At 36.1% G+C, this 23,918-nt stretch overlaps 1 protein-coding gene and 1 long non-coding RNA gene across 2 annotated transcripts in view; one reads left to right on the forward strand and one right to left on the reverse strand.

Annotated features, from left to right (window-relative positions):
• The window catches only part of LOC139359992 (uncharacterized), a 58,894-nt gene that overhangs the window by 33,950 nt on the left and 1,026 nt on the right, over positions 1 to 23,918 (forward strand). The gene's annotated exons all lie outside the window — the stretch shown is intronic.
• On the reverse strand, positions 50 to 22,945 carry LOC105476983 (serpin family B member 10). Its single transcript, XM_011733277.3, has 8 exons — positions 22,863 to 22,945; positions 15,057 to 15,233; positions 12,909 to 12,974; positions 12,326 to 12,463; positions 10,210 to 10,327; positions 5,959 to 6,101; positions 2,928 to 3,083; positions 50 to 1,335 (listed from the first exon to the last, which is right to left on the reverse strand). Exons 2-8 carry the CDS (start codon positions 15,222 to 15,224, stop codon positions 931 to 933), a joined length of 1,194 nt encoding a protein of 397 aa, XP_011731579.2. The 5' UTR covers positions 15,225 to 15,233; positions 22,863 to 22,945; the 3' UTR covers positions 50 to 930.

Consider the following 23,918-nt stretch of genomic DNA (forward strand, 5'->3'; position numbering starts at 1 on the left):
CCCAAAGTGCTGGGATTACAGGCTTGAGCCACCGCGCCCGGCCCAATGATTATTTTTAATAAAATTTTTATTTTGGAATAATTTTAGATTCACAGAAGAGGTGCAGAGATAATACAGGGAATTCTCATATACTCCAGTACAGTTTCCCCAAGCGCTAACATCCTAACATCAGCAGGGTACATTTGTCAAAACTAGGGCACCAACATTGAGAGATTGCTACTAGCTGAACTACAAATTTCATTTGGATTTCACTAGTTTTTTAAGTTAATGTTAAAGTTAAAAAATAAGTATTTTTTAAATGGCAGAAAAAGAGGATTTAGTTTTACAATGGTAATTTATGAACCATCAAAATGATTTTTTTGAGACAGGGTCTTGCTCTGTTGCCCAGGTTGGAGTGCAGTGATGGGATCTTGGCTCACTGCAGTCTCAAGCTCCTGGGCTCAAGCAATCCTCCTACCTTGGCCTCCTGAGTAGCTGGGACCATAGGTGTGCACCACCATGCCTGGCTAAAATTTTGATCAAAATGATATTCTTGAGAAACTTCTTATTTATCAATATCATATCACCTTTATAAAGATTTTTTTCATTTAATGATGTATACGAAATATATAATGATAACAAATATCATGGATATTGCAAGTGATCAAGAATTGTAAGGCATTCAGTTGAATAGCATAACTCTTCTGAAATGTAAATGAAAGTCACATGAGACAAAATGTTAACGTGGTAAAAATAAAACTTGTTATTCTCTCCAGCTGTGCAGATATGACAGGATCATTAGAATGCATTATTTCAAGATCTATTTACTTATATCCAAATATGAAAAAAGTTTAGACTACAAACTCATTTTTGTGAAAATTGTGCTTTTCCATCTCATGGTACATTTTTCACACTGTAAGATGGCCTTGTTTGTTGAGAGAGATGTGGGATTTAGGGGGAGCATAATCTTCCATAAAAAAGAATGTTGTTGGTTTTATTGTGCCTGATGAAGAAGAGGAATGGGTGATTTGCATTGAATTCAATGGATGGGACTCTAATTCGTGAATCTATCTCACTCCCAGTGCCAGCTGCGGCTTCAGTACCTTGTTCATTTATTTCCACAAAAGCCTTGTGGAAAACATTGGATAAAAATAGGTTTCTCGCTGAAGACATTCCTGAGAAATCAGCTTTGCTCTGGCTGAAAGCATCACTCATCCCCATACTGCTCAGGGTTGACTTGAGATCATAACTGTCTTCCAGCTTGAACTTGGGAAGGTGTAGCTGCACTTCATACAACTCCATCATGTCTGCACTGGTCCACTCATTCAGCTTCTCATAGGTGATGTCCTTTTCCAGCTGCCCATTTGGAACCAAGAAAGAAAGAATTAGTAATTCTAAACTGGAATGAAAAACAGTAGTTGAGAGAGCTCCCTAAGAATTACACAGATGAATTATGATCACTCCCATTACTCAGGGTGACAACACACACACATCTGGATATCCTTTGGTTGTATAATGTTGACCTTCAAAATCTTTGTTCTGCAGATTAATTGCTATCCAGATATAGGAGAATGAGAGTTTAATTCAAAATGGAAGTACTTCTGCTATAATATACAATACATCAACTATACACTCAAATACATCAACATAAATATACATTTAGATGTTGTCTATACAGAAGCATATACTCTAGTTCAAGTTGTAAGCCAAGGCACAAGAAAACCTGTTTGTCAACATGGGAGACAGCTCTTTGAAAACAAAATGTGGAATAAAATAACATGTCTATACTCTAATCAAAACAACATGAGATTAACAATTATCAACTAAGTCAAAAAAGAAAGAAAAGATAAGAAAATCCCCCAAATCTCAAAAGTAATTATTTTATATTGAGTTTAAGGATGCCTTCCCTCTTCTTTATATTTTAGATTTTTAAAATAATAAATATATATGTGTATATACTACATATGTACATATGTATATATTTGATTTTTTAAATGACATGTTTGTTTTAATGCACATGCATTTTCTAAACTGAAGTTTTGGCTGTCAATGACATACCTGTAAACCATTTACATTAATAACATGACAATACCTTCAGCTCAGGAAATTGCACTTCTAGGTTTTTATCTTAAAAGGGCTTGACTCTAATGGTTATTTGTCCACACTGGTTTTACTTTTACTATTCTCTCCAGTTTCACAAATTGTATGACATAATTTGGAAATATTTTCTACATACTGGTAGGATCATGGAAACTTATAAGTATTAAGAGTTTGACACATGTGAAAAATTAGACACGGTGCAAAGAAAGACAGGCCATCTGTTGCATGAGACTCATGTTCTGTTTAGGCATGCAAATTGCTCAGAAGCATGGTCTGACCAAAGTTGTGTCCAGATTAATAGAAATTTGGCTGGTAAACAACTTAAATAATTCTTGAAGACAGTATTGATACAGACTTTTTCTCCTGAAGGTTGTTTACTTGATAAAAATGTTCAAAAAATAAGTTTTGGAAGACAGCTTGATGTGTGTGTATACTAATGCAAATGATTAAAATATTAATCTCGAATTACGTAGGTCCTACCAGAGGGAAACCTAGACTGATTGAAAGATGGTTATGATCAATCCACACAGTTCTGTGACTGACAAGGTATATTTGTACCTGCTGTACATGCAGCTATGTGTGTGATGACCCCAGGCTGGAGCTGTCTATACATTGCTTAGCCTTTCTGAGGAACAGTAATATTAACTTTATAGAGTGTTGTAAAGTTTAATAATATTGTGAAGGTGAAGTGCCTAGGACTCAAGATACATTGGTGACTTTTCTCTTTATAGGAATTAAATAATAGGGAGACCATTCTTCCTGAGGACAATTGGGAGAAACCTTGGCCAACCAGTTCTTTTAGTAAACACTGGAAACACCCTCACACCAGACACACTGATGTGATTTACCTGTACCAGCCCATTAATGTCTTCTGGCAGTAGGATAAGCAGGCTGAGGTCACGGCTTTTGTAGTAGAGTTGAAGGCCCACTGCTTGTGGCTTTTCTATGTGAAAAATTTGAAGCTTTTTTTTCATAAACATCATTTGCACTGGTTTGCTTGTAGTCTAAAAAAAAAAAAAAGGTAACAAGGTCGTCGAAGAAGTATTCCACTAACTCCTTAATTCTCTACCATCATTGGCTCCCAGTTGGTGAAATTAGTGATCCTCTGCTAAATGCTGAATAAAGTTATCCAGACCTTCCTTTATGGAAATACCTATCCCACTGAAAAGTATCGCCAGTAGCAGATATGTGAGTTTCTAACACGACTGTGGTATCCCCTATAAATCACAGAAACATGTATTAAATCAAACTCTTAATATATGATCTTGTGTAAATTATGGAAATGCCAATAATTCAGAAACTGAGTAAGACATATTTTACATGAAAATATTTGAGAAAGTATTTTAGTATTATAAAAACTGACATTCACTAAGAGAATGCAAAGACAAGCAATAGATGAGCAGAAAATATTTGCAAAACATATACTTATAAGAGACAATAATAAAAACTCAACAAATAATACAAAACTCAACAATAATAAAACAAACAAGTCAGTTTTTTTTAAATGGGCCAAAGATCTAAGAAACACCTCACCAGGAAGAGATACAACACATGAAAAATGCTCAGTCATATGTCATTAGGAGATTGCAAATTGCACAAGGCTATTAGAACGGCTAAAATATGAAACACTGACACCACCAAATGCTGATAAAGATATGGAGCAACAGGAACTGTCATTTACTGCTAGTGGGAATGCACAGTGGCACAGTCACTTTGGAAAACAGTTAGTTGGGCAGTTTCTTACTAAGTTAACCTAGTCTTACCATACGATACAGCAATTGTGCTCCTAGGTATTTACGCAAATGTGTTAAAAACAGTGTCCACAGAAAAACTTGCCCACAGTGTAGTGTTTATGGCAGATTTATTTATTATTGCCAAAAAGTTGGAAGGAACTAAGATGTGCTTCAACAGGTGAATGGATGACAAACTGTGGTACAATTGTACCATGAAATATTATTCAGCAATAAAACAAAAAGATCTACGAAGCCCTGGAAAGACATGGAGGAACCTTAAATTCATAGTGAATGGAGCCATCCTGAAAAGGCTAAGTGCTGTATGATTCCAACTATGTGACATGCCAGAAAAGCCAAAACTGTACAATCAAAGATCAGTTGTTGTCAGGGATTTAGGGGGAATGGATGAACAGGTGAAGCACAGGGCACTTTTAGGGCAGTGAAACTATTCGGAATGCTATTGTAATGGTGGCTACATGACACTGGGCATTTTCAAAACCCATAGAACTGTACGACATCAAGAGTGGACACATATGTAAACTACAGATTTTAGTTAATAATGATGTATCAATATTAGATCATTAATTAAAACAAATATGCCACACTAATGCAAGATATTAATAGTAAGGGAAACTGTGTGTGTTGAAGGGGGGACATATGAGAGCCCTGTACTTTCTGCATGTTTTTTTCTGTAAACCTAAAAATTATCTAAAAAGTAAGCTAATTTAAAAATAAGACCAACTGCCAAATAAAAGCAAAACAAACACCCCTGCAACTTAGATGTTGTAGACATATGTTACTTTTCCATTCTATATGTGGAACTGTCAATCACAAAGCCCCACCATATGCTAAGGTGGTGGCCATATGACCAGGGTTGTTTACTGGGTGTACTCCAGCATACTGTGGTTGTTTCCAGAGACAGCCCATGAATGGCCCCAACCAGAGCCCTCCTTGTGATCACTGTTTTAGAGCTAATGGCAAATACTTTCTCTGTCTACTAGAGTTGTGAAGCTTGAAGGTTGAATATGAGGCAACCATATTCCCTGATCATTATTAGAGAATGAGAGTAGCAACTAGAGAGAAAAAGAGAAAGGGACAGCATGAGAATGAACTGGGATTATGTGTTGAGACTCTAAATACCCCCAATCACTCACTCCTGGACTTCCCAGTTTTTTTCTTACCTAAGCTAATTCCAATGCAATTCCCATTTTGCCAGAGCTAGTCTGGAATACTTTTCTATCACTTGCAACTGAAAATTTCCAGTGAATATACAAACCCAGGTAACTATCCAGCTCACTTCTTGTTAACCTATTGGATTATGTGTTCAGTTCCTTCCCCATCCTCACCCCACTGATTGAGAAATGCCTATTGCACACATTCATTACAGCCATAGTTCCACAGCAGCACTGTTTGTGGCCTATCCCTAAACTAAACAACTGTAACAAACCTTGGTCCACTAGTTCCTTTCCTAGGAATTTGGAATGGGATTTTCCAACTGGTCTCTAGAATGGAGAAGGTCCTATGGGTAGCTATGTTCCGTCATTGTGAATGGGGAAGCAGAGAAAGTTAGACTTCAACCTGAGAGAAGAATTATGGTAGAAACAGAGTTGGAAAAAAATAGGAAAAAATCCTGACAACATTTGAGTCCTTGTTTCCAATCAGTTCCCAAGGCCCAGCCGCACTCCAACCCATTCATGAGAGTCAGATATATAACCTTACATTAGTCTCCCTTTTTATTGCTTTTATTATGTAAGGGTAAGAATTTGGTAGAAGTTAGTACTGGTTTAGCAGGGCAGGTACAGAACTTACAGTGAGGACTCTTAGGTTCTTGTTCTGGACTGCTTCTAACTCACGCTTACCTCCAATCACTTGGCTACACTGTATTTTTCTCACCTAGGAAATAAATGTGAAAACTACCCTACCCAGCTCACATGGGTAGCAAGGACTGAGTGATTGTATATTCAGCAAGGACAGGGGAATTTCAATGAATTCTCCGTGGAACTGGAGGCTTTTAGCCCAGCCATCACTTCCCTAGTAAGAGCCATAGTTCACAAGAACATATAATCTAAAAGAAGAGTAAATTTATAAGAGAATCACTTTTACAATGCCATGTGAAAATCCAAACTGATCTTTATAAGGTTCCTACCTCGTTTATTCTAAAAGGCTTTTCTGTGGTGTTTTGCACTAAGAATTGATGTTCCCAGATTCCTTTAAAGTACAGGGCGTTCACCAGAATCATCCTGGTTGTGGAATCCACAGAGTCATCGGGTAGGAGATTCTGGATTTTACCTGTAAGAACAAAAGGCAGGTTGCAAATGACTTCTATTTTAACTCAAGACAACCAGGCTTCTATTTTTTCTGGAACTGTACAAGTTTCCTTTAAAAGTCCTGGTTTTTGATTTTCCAGAAATGGACAAGTACTATTCCTGTCCAGAATAGCTGCTGTGAATAAAGCGAGAAACACTGAAGAAATAATATGCTGAATGGTCAGTAAGCGTTATTCCACATAAAGTACAAATTTGCAGTTTAATTATAAAAAGTTCCCTCTAATATGAGTTCATTTGTACCCCTATTTTGAGGGGACTGAAATGCTTCCTTCTTTTTCACTTCCGTTTGTAGCCACAAGCGGTAAGCTGTTCTGATTAACATCTGAAAGGTTGTGCCAGTGTTTTCCTGTTGCCCAAAATACTGCTGTGTGCAATTGCTTCGATCAGATTGTTGTAGTTACAACTTAAACTGATATTTGACTATCAACCCCGAATACATTCTCTCCAAACTCTCTACTAAAGCACCTTGAAATATTTATAAAAATATGTCGAATATAAATCTCTCGAATCAAGTATTATAGGTTTGCTCCAGAGGCACATGTTTGATAACTGAGGTAGATAGAACTGGATTGAGAACCTCGTGGCCAACCCAGTTTCACTCTGCAACAGTCATTGCTTCCAGATCCTCTCAGCAAATGGGGCTAGAAAATGTACGTATTATACACACATCTGTATCTATTTTTACATCTATCTATTGAATTTTCTTTCTGCATATATATTGAAGAGTAGGGGGTCATATTGATACTTTCAATTCCAATCTAATAACACAGGGTTCATTGTAGCCTTTGTCTTTGCCTTATTTATAATTTCTTTTTCTGGCTCTCATGATTTCCAATATATTTCCTTATTTGCTTAATCCTAGAATAAACATAAATTAGTTTCAGGATTGTAAATCCATTCTTCTATTAAAAACAAATTTTAAAACTAGGGCGTAATATTTGTATACTTTTTTTCCACCTTAAAATACATAGTCGAAGTATGCTTACATTGTTTTAACCTTTGGATTTATACTCAAAAATGCTGTTTTACAAAGGTATTTAATGTTTTAGAACATATGTTTGTTAAAAAGAATGCATCTGGAATAGTGCTACAAGCCAAGATGCCATTAAAGGACTGGAAAGTTTGAAGAATCCCGAAAGAGAAAATACAGATGGATTAGACTGATAGGGAAACCACATCATACACACACAGAAGGCATCACAGATGACTTCTTGGGAGATTGGGGTGTTGCTCACAGGGAGTTAGAAACTCAAAGCCATGCATTCATGGAACTTGTTGGGGGCAGGGAACATCAGTGAGATTAATGAAACAATTCCATTTATTGCAGTAGTTCCTAACTTTGACTGCAAATTAGAATCTCTAAGGACTTAAAAATACTGATGCTTCTATGTTGCCACCAATGATAGAATCTCCTTGTTTTTAAAAGCTGAGTAGTATTTTCTTTATTTGTTCATCGATTGATGGGCAGTTAGGTTGAATACATATCTTGGTGATTGTGAATAATGCTGAATTAACATGGGAATACAGACATCTATGAAATACTGATTTCATTTCCTTTAAATGTATTCCCAGAAATAGAATTTCTGGATCATGTGGCTGTTCAATTTTCAATTTTTTCTAACTTCACTAAGGCAACGTTTATTATTTTTTATTTTATTATTATTTTTATGTATTTATTTTTAAATTTTTTTATTATTATACTTTAAATTCTAGGGTACATGTGCACTATAGTAGAGAATCATAACTGCAGTTGGTAACAATATATCGTTTACTTGAAACTGTTAAGGGAGCTTTTAAATGTTCTCACCACAAAAACTGATAAGAATGTGAACTGATTAATATGTCATTCCAAAATGTACTTGTTTACCAAAACATCCCCTTGTACACCATAAATATATATAATTTATATTTGCCAATTTAAAATGTATAAATTGTGTGTGTCTATGATTAAAAAAATACTGATGATTGAACCTCACTCCCAGATATCTGAATTAGTTCACCTGGAGTTAGGTTTACTAATCAGGAAATTCAATTTAATACGTTGCCACGATTGAGAGTCACTGGTTTAGAGCAATTGTGTGTATTGACTTTCTATACCTCCCTGGGTACCAACAATGGGCTGCAAATTAGCTTACAGGCTAGAGTAATGAGTGAGGGCACCCTATGTCACAGGGGAGTTAGAACAGTGTTCCCAAGGTGCTAGGAACTCCCAAGAAAAACTGGAAGCTTCCCATGCCCAGAAGGCAAGTTATAAACACAGCACATCAATGTCAGCCCAACAGTCACCATAGACAAGGTATTGTGATCTGTATTATAAACTAAGACTGGTAAAATGGGATCCTCACTCAAAAAGACACACAGAAAACCAAAAGGATTAAACAGTTAAGAAAATCCACCCTATGAGAGAGAAGCACCAACTTCAACACGTACTAACAGGAAACAGAATTAATACAGCAAAAAGACTTAAAAATAAGCAAAATTTACATATTCAGAGAAAGCTGATTGATTTCACTAATGAAAAAGGAATAACCAATAACCGTAAGTCTCGAAGGGAAAAGAAATAATTGTCAAAGCTGAACATACATAACTGTGGAATAAAACTCTTGAATAGATTGACTGAACAGTTGAATGAACACAGCTGGAGCAAAACCATGAGCTGGAAAAGGATAACAGAAGGGCAAAGAGATGAAAAGTAAGTATAAATGGAAAATCAAAACAGATAGGATAGCTTTGGAAATTTCAAATTTGTTTATTGGAAGTACTGAAGGCAAGAAGGGACAGAATGAAAAGAAGAAAATCATGAAATAAATAATATACACAATTTCCTTTACCTGAAGACCTTTATATTTAGATTTAAAATGATTGCCAGCAAAATTATAAAGTAAATAAATAAAAATAAAAAGAACCCTGCCTAGAACATAATGTTGAAACCTCAGAACACCAAAAAGAAAGAAAAATATTCTAAAATCTTCTAGGGAAGGTTCAGGGTACAGGTGTGTTGTTTTTATTAATGATACTGGATGCTGCTGTCTAAAGGAAAAATGAAGACCTTGGAGAAGACCTGTTGAAAGCTCGAGGAAAGAAGTTTCTTTGAGATGATTCAGGTAGAACCTAGTCATGCCAAAGACCCTAGCAACTTTCCCTTAAGGACACATGGAACTCTGCCTCGACAAAGTCTAAGTTCCTGAATAGCTAATTAATTCCTTATTTTATTCGATGTTGAATGCTTCCAAATAGCAGATATTTGTGTCCAAAATAGAAAATACAGAAGGATTACAGCTCTCTCCCTCTCTGGACAATTCCATTTCTGAGGAATAGAATGAGGAGGGTCAGCTGGAGGAATGAAATCATGGGATGTGGCAAACAAGGCTCAGTGAAAGATTCAGACTATGTCCACCCACTTCCTGCTGCTAGTACAACTGGCTATTGTAAGAACCATCTTGCACCTAGAGATGGAAGCCATGTATTGAGGATGGCAGCGCTGAACACCAGCCTGGATCTCTGGATGGCCTTGGGAGACAGAATGCTCTCTCTAACCTAGGATGCCTAACTACCTTTGAACTATTATTTGAGAGAAAGACAAACTTGTGTCTTATTAAGCCACTATATTTTGGGTCTCTTCTTTAGAGTAGTTTAATCCATACTCTAACTGATACTTGAACATGAACTTATTTTGAAAAGTATTTAAGATTCTGTAGCACATTTAATGCCACATTTCTGTAGATATTTTTCCTTAAAAACCATGCATGCAGCAGTATTTTCAATTTCCTTTTTGCATTTTTCTGCTTGTTACCCTTGGACTCTTCTTTGAAATTAGTGGGAGATGATAATTTTCTTGTCTATTTGGTAAAGTGATGACTTGACCTATGTGTTTTAAATAAGACTTATTACTAGGCAGTGAATCTAAAAATTATGTACATGAATAGAAATAATGTTCTGAATATTTACAATGTGCCCACACTTCTATTTAAGGAATATACATACTTACATACTTACACATGACACAAACTAAAATAAATACAAGGATGTTTGGGAAAAGCACGCTGCCAAGCCCCTTGGTGAAAGCTTACCCTCGGTCTGTCTTTCAACCCAAGAGTTGATCTCCTTTCTGATTTGGTCAGAAGCTTCCACAAAGTTAACAGACTGGGGCTCTGCACCAAAATATGTTTTCATGTCTTCTAAATATTTCTGAAAGACATAGATAAAATCCTTTTTTGTAGAGTTTGTTCAAAACTAAGAAATCAAATCTATTTAGATTATCAAAAGAACTAGGTAGGCGGGCAATTGCACACTCCCACATCATCATTCCATTTCCTCTTTCCTGACTCCCAGTTTTGGTCAAAAACTAAATACCTCCCTCTCCAAACTTAGCAGGGCACTGGCTAGCTATGCAAAGCTCCAGCTGTGGAAGGAAGTACTGATGCCCACATTTTGGGGGCTTCCACATCCTCTTCCTTTCTATTTTTATCCATGCCTTGAAATGAGGCTAGAATGGAAAGGGACTACAAATAAAAGGAGTGACCCCAGTGGCCAAGAGGTATTGAGCATTGTACTTGACTTTCTATGGTAGGGATGCAACCCAAGTGAGGCTTGTGATACTAGTAGCTTCCTTCTGTGGATTCTAAACATCAGGAACTTTGTGGAGGGCCCGTGAAGAAAATGATATTCTGCCATGAAAATGGATTTGTAAGCAGAGTCGAATGTTATATTAGGCATTCTGAGGGAAAAAAAAGAAATGAGGCCTCTAACTCCTCCTGGTCCTCTGGTGTTCACGCAGTGGCAGTCATCACATGTAGGCTATGACTGAGGTTGCTCTTATGGGGGCACCAGCCTTGGGAACATAATTTATTCTTCAAGACCATGTAGTATTCCTTCAATTTGCTTACTTTATGGAGGGCTTATAGGGAGTAAAAAGTGGTGAGTTAATTCTGTTGCCAGGAAGTGGCTTGAAGATTATGAAGTCTAAATTCTGTGGAATTTAAAACCTAGTGGAAAGAAAACTTAAATATTTATGAGGGACTACTGCCTGTCTTAACTCAGGGCTTGTGGACATATAAAAATATGTTTGTCTCTATCTCTGTGTCCCTCTTGTTTCCAAGTGCCCACTGAGTCAATCATTTCTCCTACTTCTGAATTAAACCGGAGTCCATGAGCCTACGAGAAAGGAAGCTGTCTTTAAGATTCCATTTGGCTGGTTTTATATCCTTAGTAGTAACAAAGCTCAAGTCCTGAACTCCCCAGAATTCACTAGATTTGAACAAGGATAGCATTGCTTGAAATCACAAGGTAGCTTTATTTTATCTTATTGCTATTCTTCTACCCTATCTAATTTCCTTACTCTTTGCCCACTGGACACGTGGGTCATCCTGCCCAAAGAGATGATGGACAAAGAAGTAAATTATTGACGTTGGTTGTCGTGTGACCCTCTTAACTGAGGACAGAGTCATCATGGTCTACATTGGTGGGATTTCAACCATTAGCAAAAAGAAGTTGATATTATTTCATGTTTCATGTTCCCAAAGTCTGTAAAGTCTTGATGTGAAAACTGCTTACTTCTCTCATCCCAAGATCAGTTTTGCTCCCAAGTAGACAGTCTCCAGCCAAGTCTCCATATGTATTTGTAGGCCATTCTCAGGGGTTACCTCTTTATTCTAGACAGAAATATCTGAGTGCTAGATCTGGTTTGATACCTGTTATTGGGTTCCTTTACCACTAGACACTGGTTGGTTGGTCTAATTGATTGTTTACAGGGAAGTACTGACCACATTAAGATTGTCCCTGATACTTGAACATGAACTTATTTTCAAAAGTATTTAAGATTCTATAGCACATTTAATGCCACATTTCTGTTATTAGTAGATATTTTTCCTTAAGAACCATGCATGCAGCAATATTTTCAATTTCCTTTTTGCATTTTTCTGCTTTTTACCCTTGGACTCTTCTTTGAAATTAGTGGGAGATGATAATTTTCTTATCTATTTGGTAAAGTGATGGCTTGACCTATGTGTTTTAGATAAGACTTATTACTTGGCATATTACTCAGCAGTGAATCTAAAAATTATGTACATGAATAGAAATAAATGTACAGAGTACATTTATTTGTATAGAAAGAAATATACAGAGTTTACTGATAGGTCTCACATTGCTTTCTTTTCCATTAGCTTAAAATAAGACATTTGCACTTACATTGTGAAATGGATACGTTTTCTCACCATATATCGCATTGGCTGTTTTAAGTAGGTAGTCATCGTTGGGCTTGAGGATTTCTGAGATAAGCGTATGGAAATCAGAGTGTATTTCTTCCGAGTTGCTCAAGTTGAATTCCTTTAAAATAGAAGGAATTCGTCAAATAAAAATGTTGAACAAGAGTTACGTACATGTTAGCAAACTAAAGCTAAATAAAATTATTTGGTAAATTGCAAACAAAAGTTGAAAATGATCATAAAGTGGATAAAAATGTTTTCTTTAGTGTTAGTACAAAAGAATGAAATGTTATTGAGGCCATAATTTTCTTCACATTTAGTTTGCAAAAGCAAGCAAGAAAAAATTTGAAACTAGAGAAATTTTTAAAGAGATTAAAAGGGGGTGGGGACAAGAGATCTTTCAAAAAGTGTAGACATTTTGTATTCTGAAAAAAAGTTTCTGTAACTTTAATATATGTTTCTAAGAAAAGTTACCTGATAAAAGTTGCTTAAATTATCACTAAAATACATGTGCTAAAAGTACTTTTTCCTTAATTATCAAATGTGTATTAAAGGATAAGATATACCATTTTCCTTTTTTTTTCACTTTCAGGGCTGGATTTGACTCCCTGGTCTCTGTTAAATTGAAGCACCTGTAATTTCAATAAAAAGACAAATGAATAGACTACAGAGAATTAATCATATAAATTACACATCATCTGTAAATACAAGTCAGTCATTCCTATAATTGCAGAACATATAATTAATTTAAAAAGGGGCTCTGACTTAACTTAAAACATGTGTTTAATAAATAAGTCAAGAACTGCTTTTAAACACATTTTCTAAAGTCCAATTTAAGTTGCTAGTCTCTTTATTTTCCTATGTTTTATAACTAGAATGATGTTGGGAAAACCTTGACATAAAATTCTCTTATTTTCCATATTTCCTTTTTACTCATCGTTGTTTTTTTTTTTTTTTTTTTGAGACGGAGTCTCACGCTGTTGCCCAGGCTGGAGTGCAGTGGCGCGATCTCGGCTCACTGCAAGCTCCGCCTCCTGGGTTCACGCCATTCTCCTGCCTCAGCCTCCTGAGTAGCTGGGACTACAGGCGCCCGCCACCGCGCCCGGCTAATTTTTTGTATTTTTAGTAGAGACGGGGTTTCACTGTGGTCTCGATCTCCTGACCTTGTGATCCGCCCACCTCGGCCTCCCAAAGTGCTGGGATTACAGGCTTGAGCCACCGCGCCCGGCCTACTCATCGTTGTTTTAAGAAGAATGCTAGGTGTCCAACTGAGATAATCATTTAGACAGTTTCAGTAAAAGCCATAATTATGTGGAAAATTAAGGAATTTTAGTTGTTTTTTTTTTTTTCTAGTTAAATGCTCAGTTCCTATGTCTACTACCACTTGACATATATAGGCACAATGTTTGTGTTCACGCCAGCATTTCATTGGAAAGTTAACAGGAAAGATGTAGATACCCTACTTTCCTTGGAACTGTACAACAGTAGAACAGAAGGAAATACTTTTATCTCCTATGCCCTGGACCCAGTTGACAATAAAAAATACAGTATATTGCATCAAGGGTTGCATTGATCTATGGTAATAAAACAAGGGCCACCTGCCATAAAAGGGGTGCACAGCTAATTCATGAGGCTCATTTGCAACTGGAAGTGTTAACATCTGAAACAAGGACAAGCAACATCCAGCCATATATTTACATAAAATAGACTCACACTGGAATCCATTTAAGATTGTCTATCACATTAATTATTAAGACTTTTGAGCTAATGAACCAATCATTAACAGGTTGTGAACAAGGATTTTGTTGTTGCTGTTGTACTTTTTAAACTACCTGATATCTTGTGAACCACAAGAGTAAGGATGATATCCCAAGTCCAGACTAATAGAGCATGTGTCCTGCCCACATCCTTCAGAATTACCAGCTGTGTTCATATCCATACTTTGCAAGGAAGTCACCTTCTTGGGTGAAAATTCTGTCACTTGGCCTTTTGGTTTTGCAAGATTTAGGGCCAAGTTTACTCTTTCTGTTTTTATTTTTATTTAAAAACACATTTTATATACATATTGTTGCATATATGTATATGCATTCATATATATTTTTACACATATAGCTATTTTGCTATCTATGGCTATATATATGTTTATATACACACAGTGTTTTGAGGATGCTTATTGCAAAAATAGTTCTGTGTACAATAGTATTATGTTGTTATTTTAATGATCTTAATGGGCTCCCTTCGGATAACCAGGACTCCATTCAGATAACCAGGGACTAAACAAAGAGAGAATCAAACAAAGCATGAGAAACAGAATTCTTCTATTTTTCTTTTTTGTGTCTCCAAGAAAATCCTTACGTGATTATAAAGATGCTGAATAATTCTGTTATTTAAAGTTTGACCAATTACTTTTTGAAATAATATCATCAAAATAAAATTGGTTTTGGTGTTCAACAAAAATTATAACCTCATCCTTTCTCCGTTTTATTTTGCTAAAGGACACAGGTTCTCAAATGGTTTTCCCAGCAACAGTTTGAAAACTGATTCCCTTTACCAGGATTTGTTTTATGGTATAGAATTTTTAAATGTCTGTCTTGTTTTAGAGAATGCTATTTTGAAATTTAAATTATTGAGTTGTCAAGAGAAAACTGAAGTTAAAAGGCAATGAAAGCACTTAGTTTACAAGAAACAGAAGATGGTTGACCTCTTCCACTCACCTGGGCCATTTGGGCTGCAGTGGTGCCTTTTGTGCCCAAATATACCATGGCCAAGGAAGTTGAGATGCTCCAGGAAGAAAAGAAAATATTTTTACCCTGAGCAGATTCAGCTAGCTTTTTGCTCAACTCCAAGGCAAACTGGTTGATTGATGTTGCTAGAGTGTCCATTGAGGAAACCTAAGAAAAATAAAGCAAAAGTTAGACAGCTTATGAATATTTCTTTCCACCTTTGAAAAAATATGTATTCATATTTGCATACATATCCATGTATGTAGTCGTAAGAGCTGAATAGACTTTAGCAAAATTCTAGTCTGATACTAGTATTTTATATATTAAAACACTTAAGTTTAGAGAATTTAAGGGAATTGTCTCAAATTTTAGTGTTAATGTACATTAGAGAATAAATGGATTCTGGTCAGTTAAAAGCTGAGTCCCATAACATAGTTTTTGCGACTCTTTTGACATTTTTCACACCACTAGTTTGGTTTCCATGTGTTTGTCTCTATTTTTTCCAACTCCAGCATAAGATTCTTGAGAGCAATATATTCTTCTTACGCTGCTTCATGCACCTAACAGCACCTAGCTAAGGATTTTGCACAAAATGGGTGCTTATAAATTTTTATTACTCATTTACAATATTCATGGTTTGGGCTGTAACTACCATTTTTAATTTATGTAAACATGGAATCATGCACAATTAATTGGAAAATGCTTGTAGAGAAGTTGAGAAGTTAAGACTGTCTTTATTCTCACTCATTTGAGACCCTCTGAAACTGGTCTTCTGGAACAAGAGTACTCAGGTTTCCTCATCTTTTTTGATATTATACTCAGCATTTAAATGTCATCTCTAATGGAAGCAACCAAACAGCTGGCCAGCCTACCACACCTGCATGTACCTGGCCTGAAAACGACAGGTGCCCCAATCCACAGCAAATGTGCGCCACCTCCACTCCATCACAAACACTCACAGCCTAGACCACTGAGGCAACTGCAGACATCTTTGATGATGATTACAACTGAGGATACTGCATAGATATTATGCTACTGAGTCCACCCTAAACCAAAGCCAACATACCATACCCAACCGATACAACAATATTTTAATTTAAAAGCCTTTTAAAACTAGGTTTCTATAGTTAATTCCATCTATTTTGATTTTATGGCAAAATAATTTCTCAAATAGGTTAAATGATTTAACCAAGTGCTAAGAGAATCTGTTACTGCTAGACCAGCCTTACAAGAAATCCTTAAGGAAGTTTTAAACATGGAAACAAAAGAATGATACCTGTTACTTAAGTACGTAGTGCACACACTTTATAAAGCAACCACTCAATAGAAACCACAAAGCAACCAGCTAATAACTTCGTAATAGGATTGACACCTCACATATCAATATTAACCTTGAATGTAAATGGGCTAAACACCCTATGTAAAAAACACAGAGTGTCAAATTGGGTTATAAAACAAGACCCATTAATCTGCTGTCTTTAAGAGACCCATCTCACATGTAATAACACCCATAGGCTCAAAGTAAATGGTTGGAGGAAGAGCTATCACACAAATTGAAAACAAAATAGAGCAGTGGATGCTATTCTTATATCAGATGCAACAGGCTTTAAGCCAACAAAAGTAAAAAGTGACAAAGAAGGGTATTATATAATGGCAAAGGGTTCAATTCAACAAGAAGACTTTACTAAATGTATATGCACCCAACATTGGAGCTCCCAGATTCATAAGACAAGTACTCTTCAACCTACAAAAAGACTTAGATAGACACACGATAATAGTGGGGGACTTTAACACCCCATTGACAGCATTAGACAGATCATTGAGTCAGAAAACTAACAAAGAAAAACTTGAGCAACTGGACTTATTAATAAACATCTACAAAATACTCCCACCATCAACCACAGAATATACATTCTTCTCATCTGCATATGGATATACTACAGGATTGATCACATGCTCAGCCATAAAGCAAGTCTCAACAAAGTTTTAAAAACTGAATCCAGTAGCACATCAAAAAGTTAATTTACCACCATCAAGTAGGCTTTGTTCCTGGAGTACTATGTTGGTTCAACATACACAAGTCAATAAATGTGATTCACCACACACTTAAAAACAAAAAACATCTGATCATCTCAATAGAGGTGGAGAAAGCTTTCCATAAAATCCAATATCCATTCATGATAAAAAACCCTCAACAAACTAGGTGTTGAAGGAATATACCTCAAAATAATAATATACCAACCATACTCTCAGACCACAGTGCAATAAAAATAGAAATCAATGCCAAGAAGATTTCTCAAAACCACAGAATTACTTGGAAATTAAACAACTTGCTACTGAATTACTTTTTGGTAAACAATGAAATTATGGCAGAAATCAACGTCTTTGAAATAGACACAGAGACATAACATACCAAAGTCTCTAAGATGCAGCAAAAAGCAATGTTAGGTGGAAAGTTTATAGCACTAAATGCCTACCTTAAAGAGTTAGAAATATTTCATATTGATTATCAAACATCAGACCTAGACAAACTAGAGAATAGAAAGAAAAACAAATTAACCCTAAAGCTTCCAGAAGAAAAAATCATAAGTAAAATCAGAACAAAACTGAATGAAATCGAGACCCAAAAATCGATACAAAGAATCAACAAAACAAAAAGTTGGTTTTTTGAAAGTATAAACATGATTGATAGACTGCAGGCTAGATTAACAAAGAAAAAAAGAGGAGATATAAATAAGCACAATCAGAAATAACAAAAGTGACATTACAACAGATCCCACAGAAATGCAAATGATCCTCAGAGACTACTATGACTACTGGTGTGCACATAAACTAGAAAATCTAGAGAAAATGAATAAATTCCTGAAAACACACAACCTCTCAAAATTGAATTAGGAAAATATTGAGACCCTGAACAGATCACTAACAAGTTTCAAAATTGAATCAATGATAAAATCCTACCAACAAAAAAATGCCCCAGAACAAGTAGATTCACAGCTGAATTCTACCAGGTGTACAAAGACAAGCTGACATCAATCCTGATGAAATAATTTCAAAAAATTGAAGAGGAGGGACTCCTCTCTAACTCATTCTACAAAGCCAGCATCATCCTGATACCAAAACCTGGCAAAGACACAACAGAAGAAACCTATAGGCAAATATCTGTGATGAGCGTAGATGCCAAAATGCTCAACAAAATCCTAGCAAACTGAATCCAGTTGTATATTAAAAAGTTAATTTACCACCATCAAGTAGGCTTTGTTCCTGGAGTACTATATTGGTTCAACATACACAAGTCAATAAATGTGATTCACCACACACTTAAAAACAAAAAACATCTGATCATCTCAATAGAGGTGGAGAAAGCTTTCCATAAAATCCAATATCCATTCATGATAAAAACCCTCAACAAACTAGGTGTTGAAGGAATATACCTCAAAATAATAAGAGCTATCTGTAACAAACCCACAGCCAATATCATACTGAGCAGGCAAAAGCTGGAAGCATTCCCCTTGAGCACTGGAACAAGACAAGGATGTCTACTCTTACCACTCCTATTCAACATAGTACTAGAAGTCCTGGCCAGAGCAATGAGACAAAGAAAGACATAAAAGGCACCCGAATAGGAAAAAAGGAAGTCAAACTATCTCTCTTCATTGACAATGTAATTCTATACTTACAAAACCCTAAAGACTCCACCAAAAGCCTCCTGGAACCAAAAAATGGCTTCAGTAAAGTTTCAGAACACAAAACCAATGCACAAAAATCAGTAGCATTTCTATACACCAGTAACATTCAAACAGGGAGCCAACTCAAGACTACAATTCCATTTACGATAGTCAAAAATAAATAAATAAATAAATAAAATACCCAGGAATACACCTGATGAAGAAATGGAAAGATCTCTACAAAGTGAGCTTAAAAAAAAACACTGCTAAAAAAATCATAAATAATACAAACAAATGGAAAAACATTCCACACTCGTGGACGGGAAAAATCAATATTGTTAAAATGACCATACTGCCCAAGGCAAACCCCAGATTAAATGCTATTTCTGTCAAACTACCAACATCATTTTTTCCACAGAATTGGAAAAAACTATTCTAAATTTCATATGGACCCAGAAAAGAGCCCCAATATCCAAAGCAGCCCTAAGAAAAAAAGAACAAAGCTGGAAGCATCACATTACCCAACTTCAAACTATACTGTAAGCCTACAGTAACCAAAACAGCCTGATGCTGGCACAAAAATAGACACATAGGCCAATGGAACAGCATAGACAACCCAGAAATAAAGCTGCACACCTACAGACATCTTATCTTTAACAAAGTAAACAAAAACAAGCAATTAGGAAAGGACTCTCTATTCAATAAATGGTGCTGGGATAGTTGGTTAACCATATCCAGAAAAATGAAAGTAGACCCCACTTTTCAACATGTACAAAAATGAACTAAAAATGGACTAAAGACTTGAATGTCAGATCTCAGAATCAGAACCCTAGAAAAAAAATCTAGGAAACACCATTTTGGATATCAGTGTTGGGGGAAGTATTCATGACTAAGTCTTCAAAAGCAATTACAACAAAAAACAAAGTGGGACCTAATTAAACTGAAGAGCTTCTGCGCAGTAAAATAAACTATCAACAGAGTAAACAGACAACTACAGAATGGAAGAAAATATTTGCAAACTATTATTTATAAGAAACTTAATTCAACAAGCAAAAAACAACCCCATTAAAAAATGCCAAAAGACATGAACAGATACTTCTCAAAAGAAGACATACAAGTGGGCAACAAACATGAAAAAATGCTCAACATCGTTAATCATTAGAGAAGTGCAAGTCAAAACCATAATGAATACTACCTCATATATGTCAGAATGGCTATTATTAAGAAGTCAAAAAACAAGGGACACTGGTGAGGCTGTGGAGAAAAGGGTACACTGTTGATGGAAATGTAAATTAGATCAGCCACTATGGAAAGGAGTTTGGAGATTTCCCAAGGAACTTAGAACTACTCTTCAAATCAGCAATTCCATCACTGGGTATACATTAAAAAGAAAATAAATCGTTCTACCAAAGAGACACACACGTATGTGTTCATCACAGCACTATTCGCAATAGCAAAGACATGAAATCGACCTAGGTGCCCATTAGTGTTGGATTGGATAAGGAATAGATGGTACCTACACACCATGGAATACTGTGCAACCAAAAGAAGGAATTGAATCATGTACCTTTCTGCAACTTGGATGCCCTAGAGGCTGTTATCCTAAGCAAATTACGACAGGAACAAAATACCACATGTTCTCACTTATAAGTGGGAGATAAACATTGGGTACTCATAGACATAAAGATGGCAAAAATAGACACTGGGGACTACTAGAGTGGGGAGGCAGAGGAAGGAGAAAAGATTGAAAAACTAACTCTTGGGTACTATGCTCACTACCTAGGTGATGGAATCAATCAAACCTCAACCTCAACATCACACTTTATACCCTTCTAACAAATGCATATGTATCCTCTGAGTCAAAAATAAAAACTGAAATTATTTAAAAAATAAAATAATTCCAATTATTAGGCCTAGGAAACCTCATTAATGCCAAGGTTGTGTAGAGTTAGGCCTCGCATGAGAAACCTAGAATGAGAGCTTTGAAAGACATTAGGAATTCTCTATACTCAAATAACTTAATCATGAGAGAGACATGTGTAGACAGTTTTGGTTTCATCATAGCTCGGAGTTAATAGTGATACTGTGGGAATCCCTCCTAGCCATAAACTTACACTTACCCAAACAGCTTCCCTGCCTTTAAATCATGCCCTAGGTGTGGCTCCTGCCTATTCCAAAAGTTTATGATAATCCCAGGCTGACATGATTTGATTAAACAGTAAACAAAAAAGACTGTAGTTCTGTAGTAATTCTACACCCTCATAAAATATTGAATATTTGCCTGTGACTATTTCTTCCTCAACAGATCAAATGTCATCTTCAAAATAACTCTATACTTCCTTTAAGGCTCTTATTCATTCAACTAACAGTTTGTTACCCCCATACAGTATATATCAAGCTTTGTATTTTTAAAACTCATGAATTAAATTCGCATGGAAAGTGTTTGGTTCTTGGCCAAACCACGCTCTTCATGAAGTGGGGAGAAAGTACCATTTTAGAGGCTGGGGTTTTTCTACCTCAGTTTATGGTTATTCTAGTGTTTATTTACTTGTAATGTGTTCCTGAAAACAATAATCCTCTATTATAAAAGCTAATTTCTCATGTAAACTTAATATTTAGTTGTATTCGTCTTCATTAATTCCCTTATTAATATCATTATTTATATATCAGATGTTACCCAGAACATACAAGAGAAACAATTCTTTGTTTTCTTTTTTTAAAGAAATCTAATGAAGTACTAAGCCATCCACTAGTGATATTTAACCCAACAATGAAAAATACTTTCTGAAGGGTGTAGAATTGTGAGATGAAATTTTACAGGAAATAATTATTCCATACAAATGTTGGACAGTTATATTTTCAGAGAAGACTGCAAATGTGTAGGTCAGAAGTCTACCATGTCATTTTCAAAATTAATTGCTCTTTTGCAGTTTTCAAGAGCTGTAAACTGATCATCTATGAGCTTAACCTGTAGACAGGCTCGGAGGAGAAGCCAAAGAGAATGAAAAAAGCAAGAAAAAGATAGTGTCATTCATCAAAATGTCTCATCATAGACATTTCATCATCACATGCCCCTAGCATATCAGAGTTGGAAAGACCCTTGGAATCTCCCTAACCCAGTTCCCCCATTTTGTCTGCTAAGAAACTGAAGCTGAGAGAGGCTGATTGAGCAAAGGATGCACAGCAGAGTCAAAACTGCAACTTCATTCTCTTGACTCTGAATACACAGTTGCTTTTGCCATTGTATCTCATTGTGTTTAAGATTTTAGCGGCTAAAGAGAGAGATTATGTGATGGAGAACCATCAGGAGGAGAAGGAAGATCTGGAGAGTGGGGAGAAGGATTCTTGTCCCGTTTTCCAGGAGACACTCCCTAAGGCCTCTTGCCTTTCTGATGACAATGATAATATTACCTCCTCATGGAGTTGTGCGTATCAGAGAATGACAGCTTCCCTCAATCCCCAGCACCTCTGTATTCACCTAAGGCCTTTTTTAGAGATAGGTAATAGTTTGGGGTGGTTTATGAAGAGCGCCTAGTGTAATGTGGGGGATTCGGAACATTGGTTATTCCACAGAAGAGAAGAAAGCTAATGGCCCATGAAATGGTGGCCACGAGAGGAGAGTGGGGTTTTGGGTTTGAGGGGGAACAGTTAAAGAGTCAAACCATGAGTTCCATATATTAATGACTAGGATCCAAATTCAGGGTGCCAAGCTCACATTTGCTAAAAGGTTGAAGGGTTTTGGCTCAACTGTCCTGAGAGAATATCCTATTTCTCTCTGCCTATGTTGACAGATACAGAAAAGTGACTGGAGAAAACTCCACTCCTGGTTTCACAATTCCAGGTAAAACAAGGAGCAAATTCCACTCCACGATTCCTAGAAAAACAATTTCTCTAACTTTTTGGGGGAATGAATGTTCTTTCTCCCGTATCCCTCTTTCTAGTACAAACTTCAAACCAGCCCAGGTTACTCTATGACTTATACAGAAAAATTCTTAAGGAATTGGGCCTTATCTATTATTTCTGGACTTTTTTGGGAGAAGGGGTCTTCATTATTTGTTATTTAGCTAAGCACTTCAACCAAGAAGAAAAACATAAATAAAATCATTAGCCAAAGAAATATTTACAATACCTGGTTTTCTTCCACTAGAGCAGAATTGGCAATTTGCTCCTGTAGTAAGAGATTGTGGCTGAAGAGTTGGGAAACTTTCAACTGAAGAAATTAAAAAAAAAAAAAAAAAAAAAAGAAAGAAAAATGTTAGCACCTCCCTGTTCTTAGCTCCACCCTTTGATTCAGTTTCACAAGCATGTATACTCTTTCTTTCAGGCTTATTTTAGCCAGAAGTTTCAATAAAAAGAGACAGTTAAGGATTTGCCTGAATTATTTAATTACTCACACTTTCCATCTCTGTACACATGTAGAGACCTGGATTCTGACAAATTATAACTCATCCTTTCTTGGCTTAATCCTTTCTCTAGTCTGCCAACAGAGAATATTTGGCATGGTTTTCCCTGGTAGTATTTTTTTTTTATAAAACAAAAATAGAAAGCTTCAAATTAGTGGAATAATAATGATCAATGAAATTGAAAATATTACTGAATTATTTATTTCTTTTTGTTGTGTTTGTTTTGTTTTTTCTAGAAATAGGGTCTCACTCTGTCACCCAGGCTGAAGTGCAGTGGTGCAATCATATTTCACAGCAGCTTCTAACTCCTGGGATCAACTGATCCTCCCACCTCTGGCCTCTCAAAGTGCTGGGATTTCAGGCATGACCCATCATGCCTGGCCTTTATTATAAACCTGTTAAAAACAGCTCTCAGTTATTATGTGAAAGGCACCCCAGAAGATTTTCTGTTCTCATTTGTAGCATTGGTGTAGAACCCAGAGCATAACTCGAATGAGTGGGTTGTTTGCTCTCCCCACTAGCAGGGACAAGGGTTTTGGATCAAAATTTTAGATACCATTATTGGGTCGGATGTTAGTTCATCATTTTCTGGTTCTCTTTTAGTTTTCCCTAGGAATGCTTTTTCACTCCTTATTTATTACAAAAGAAAAATAACAGGCCATTTGTTTCATTTGCGTGTGTATGGAGGAAGGGGTAGGGAGGGATTGGAACAGGAGGACATCTCCAGGAGGGATTAAGAGAAAGAAGGAGCCTCTCTATTTATAAAGTATTTGGTATATTTT

The sequence above is a fragment of the Macaca nemestrina genome, chromosome 19 (assembly GCF_043159975.1).
Source record: "Macaca nemestrina isolate mMacNem1 chromosome 19, mMacNem.hap1, whole genome shotgun sequence".
Classification (NCBI taxonomy): Eukaryota; Metazoa; Chordata; class Mammalia; order Primates; family Cercopithecidae; genus Macaca; species Macaca nemestrina.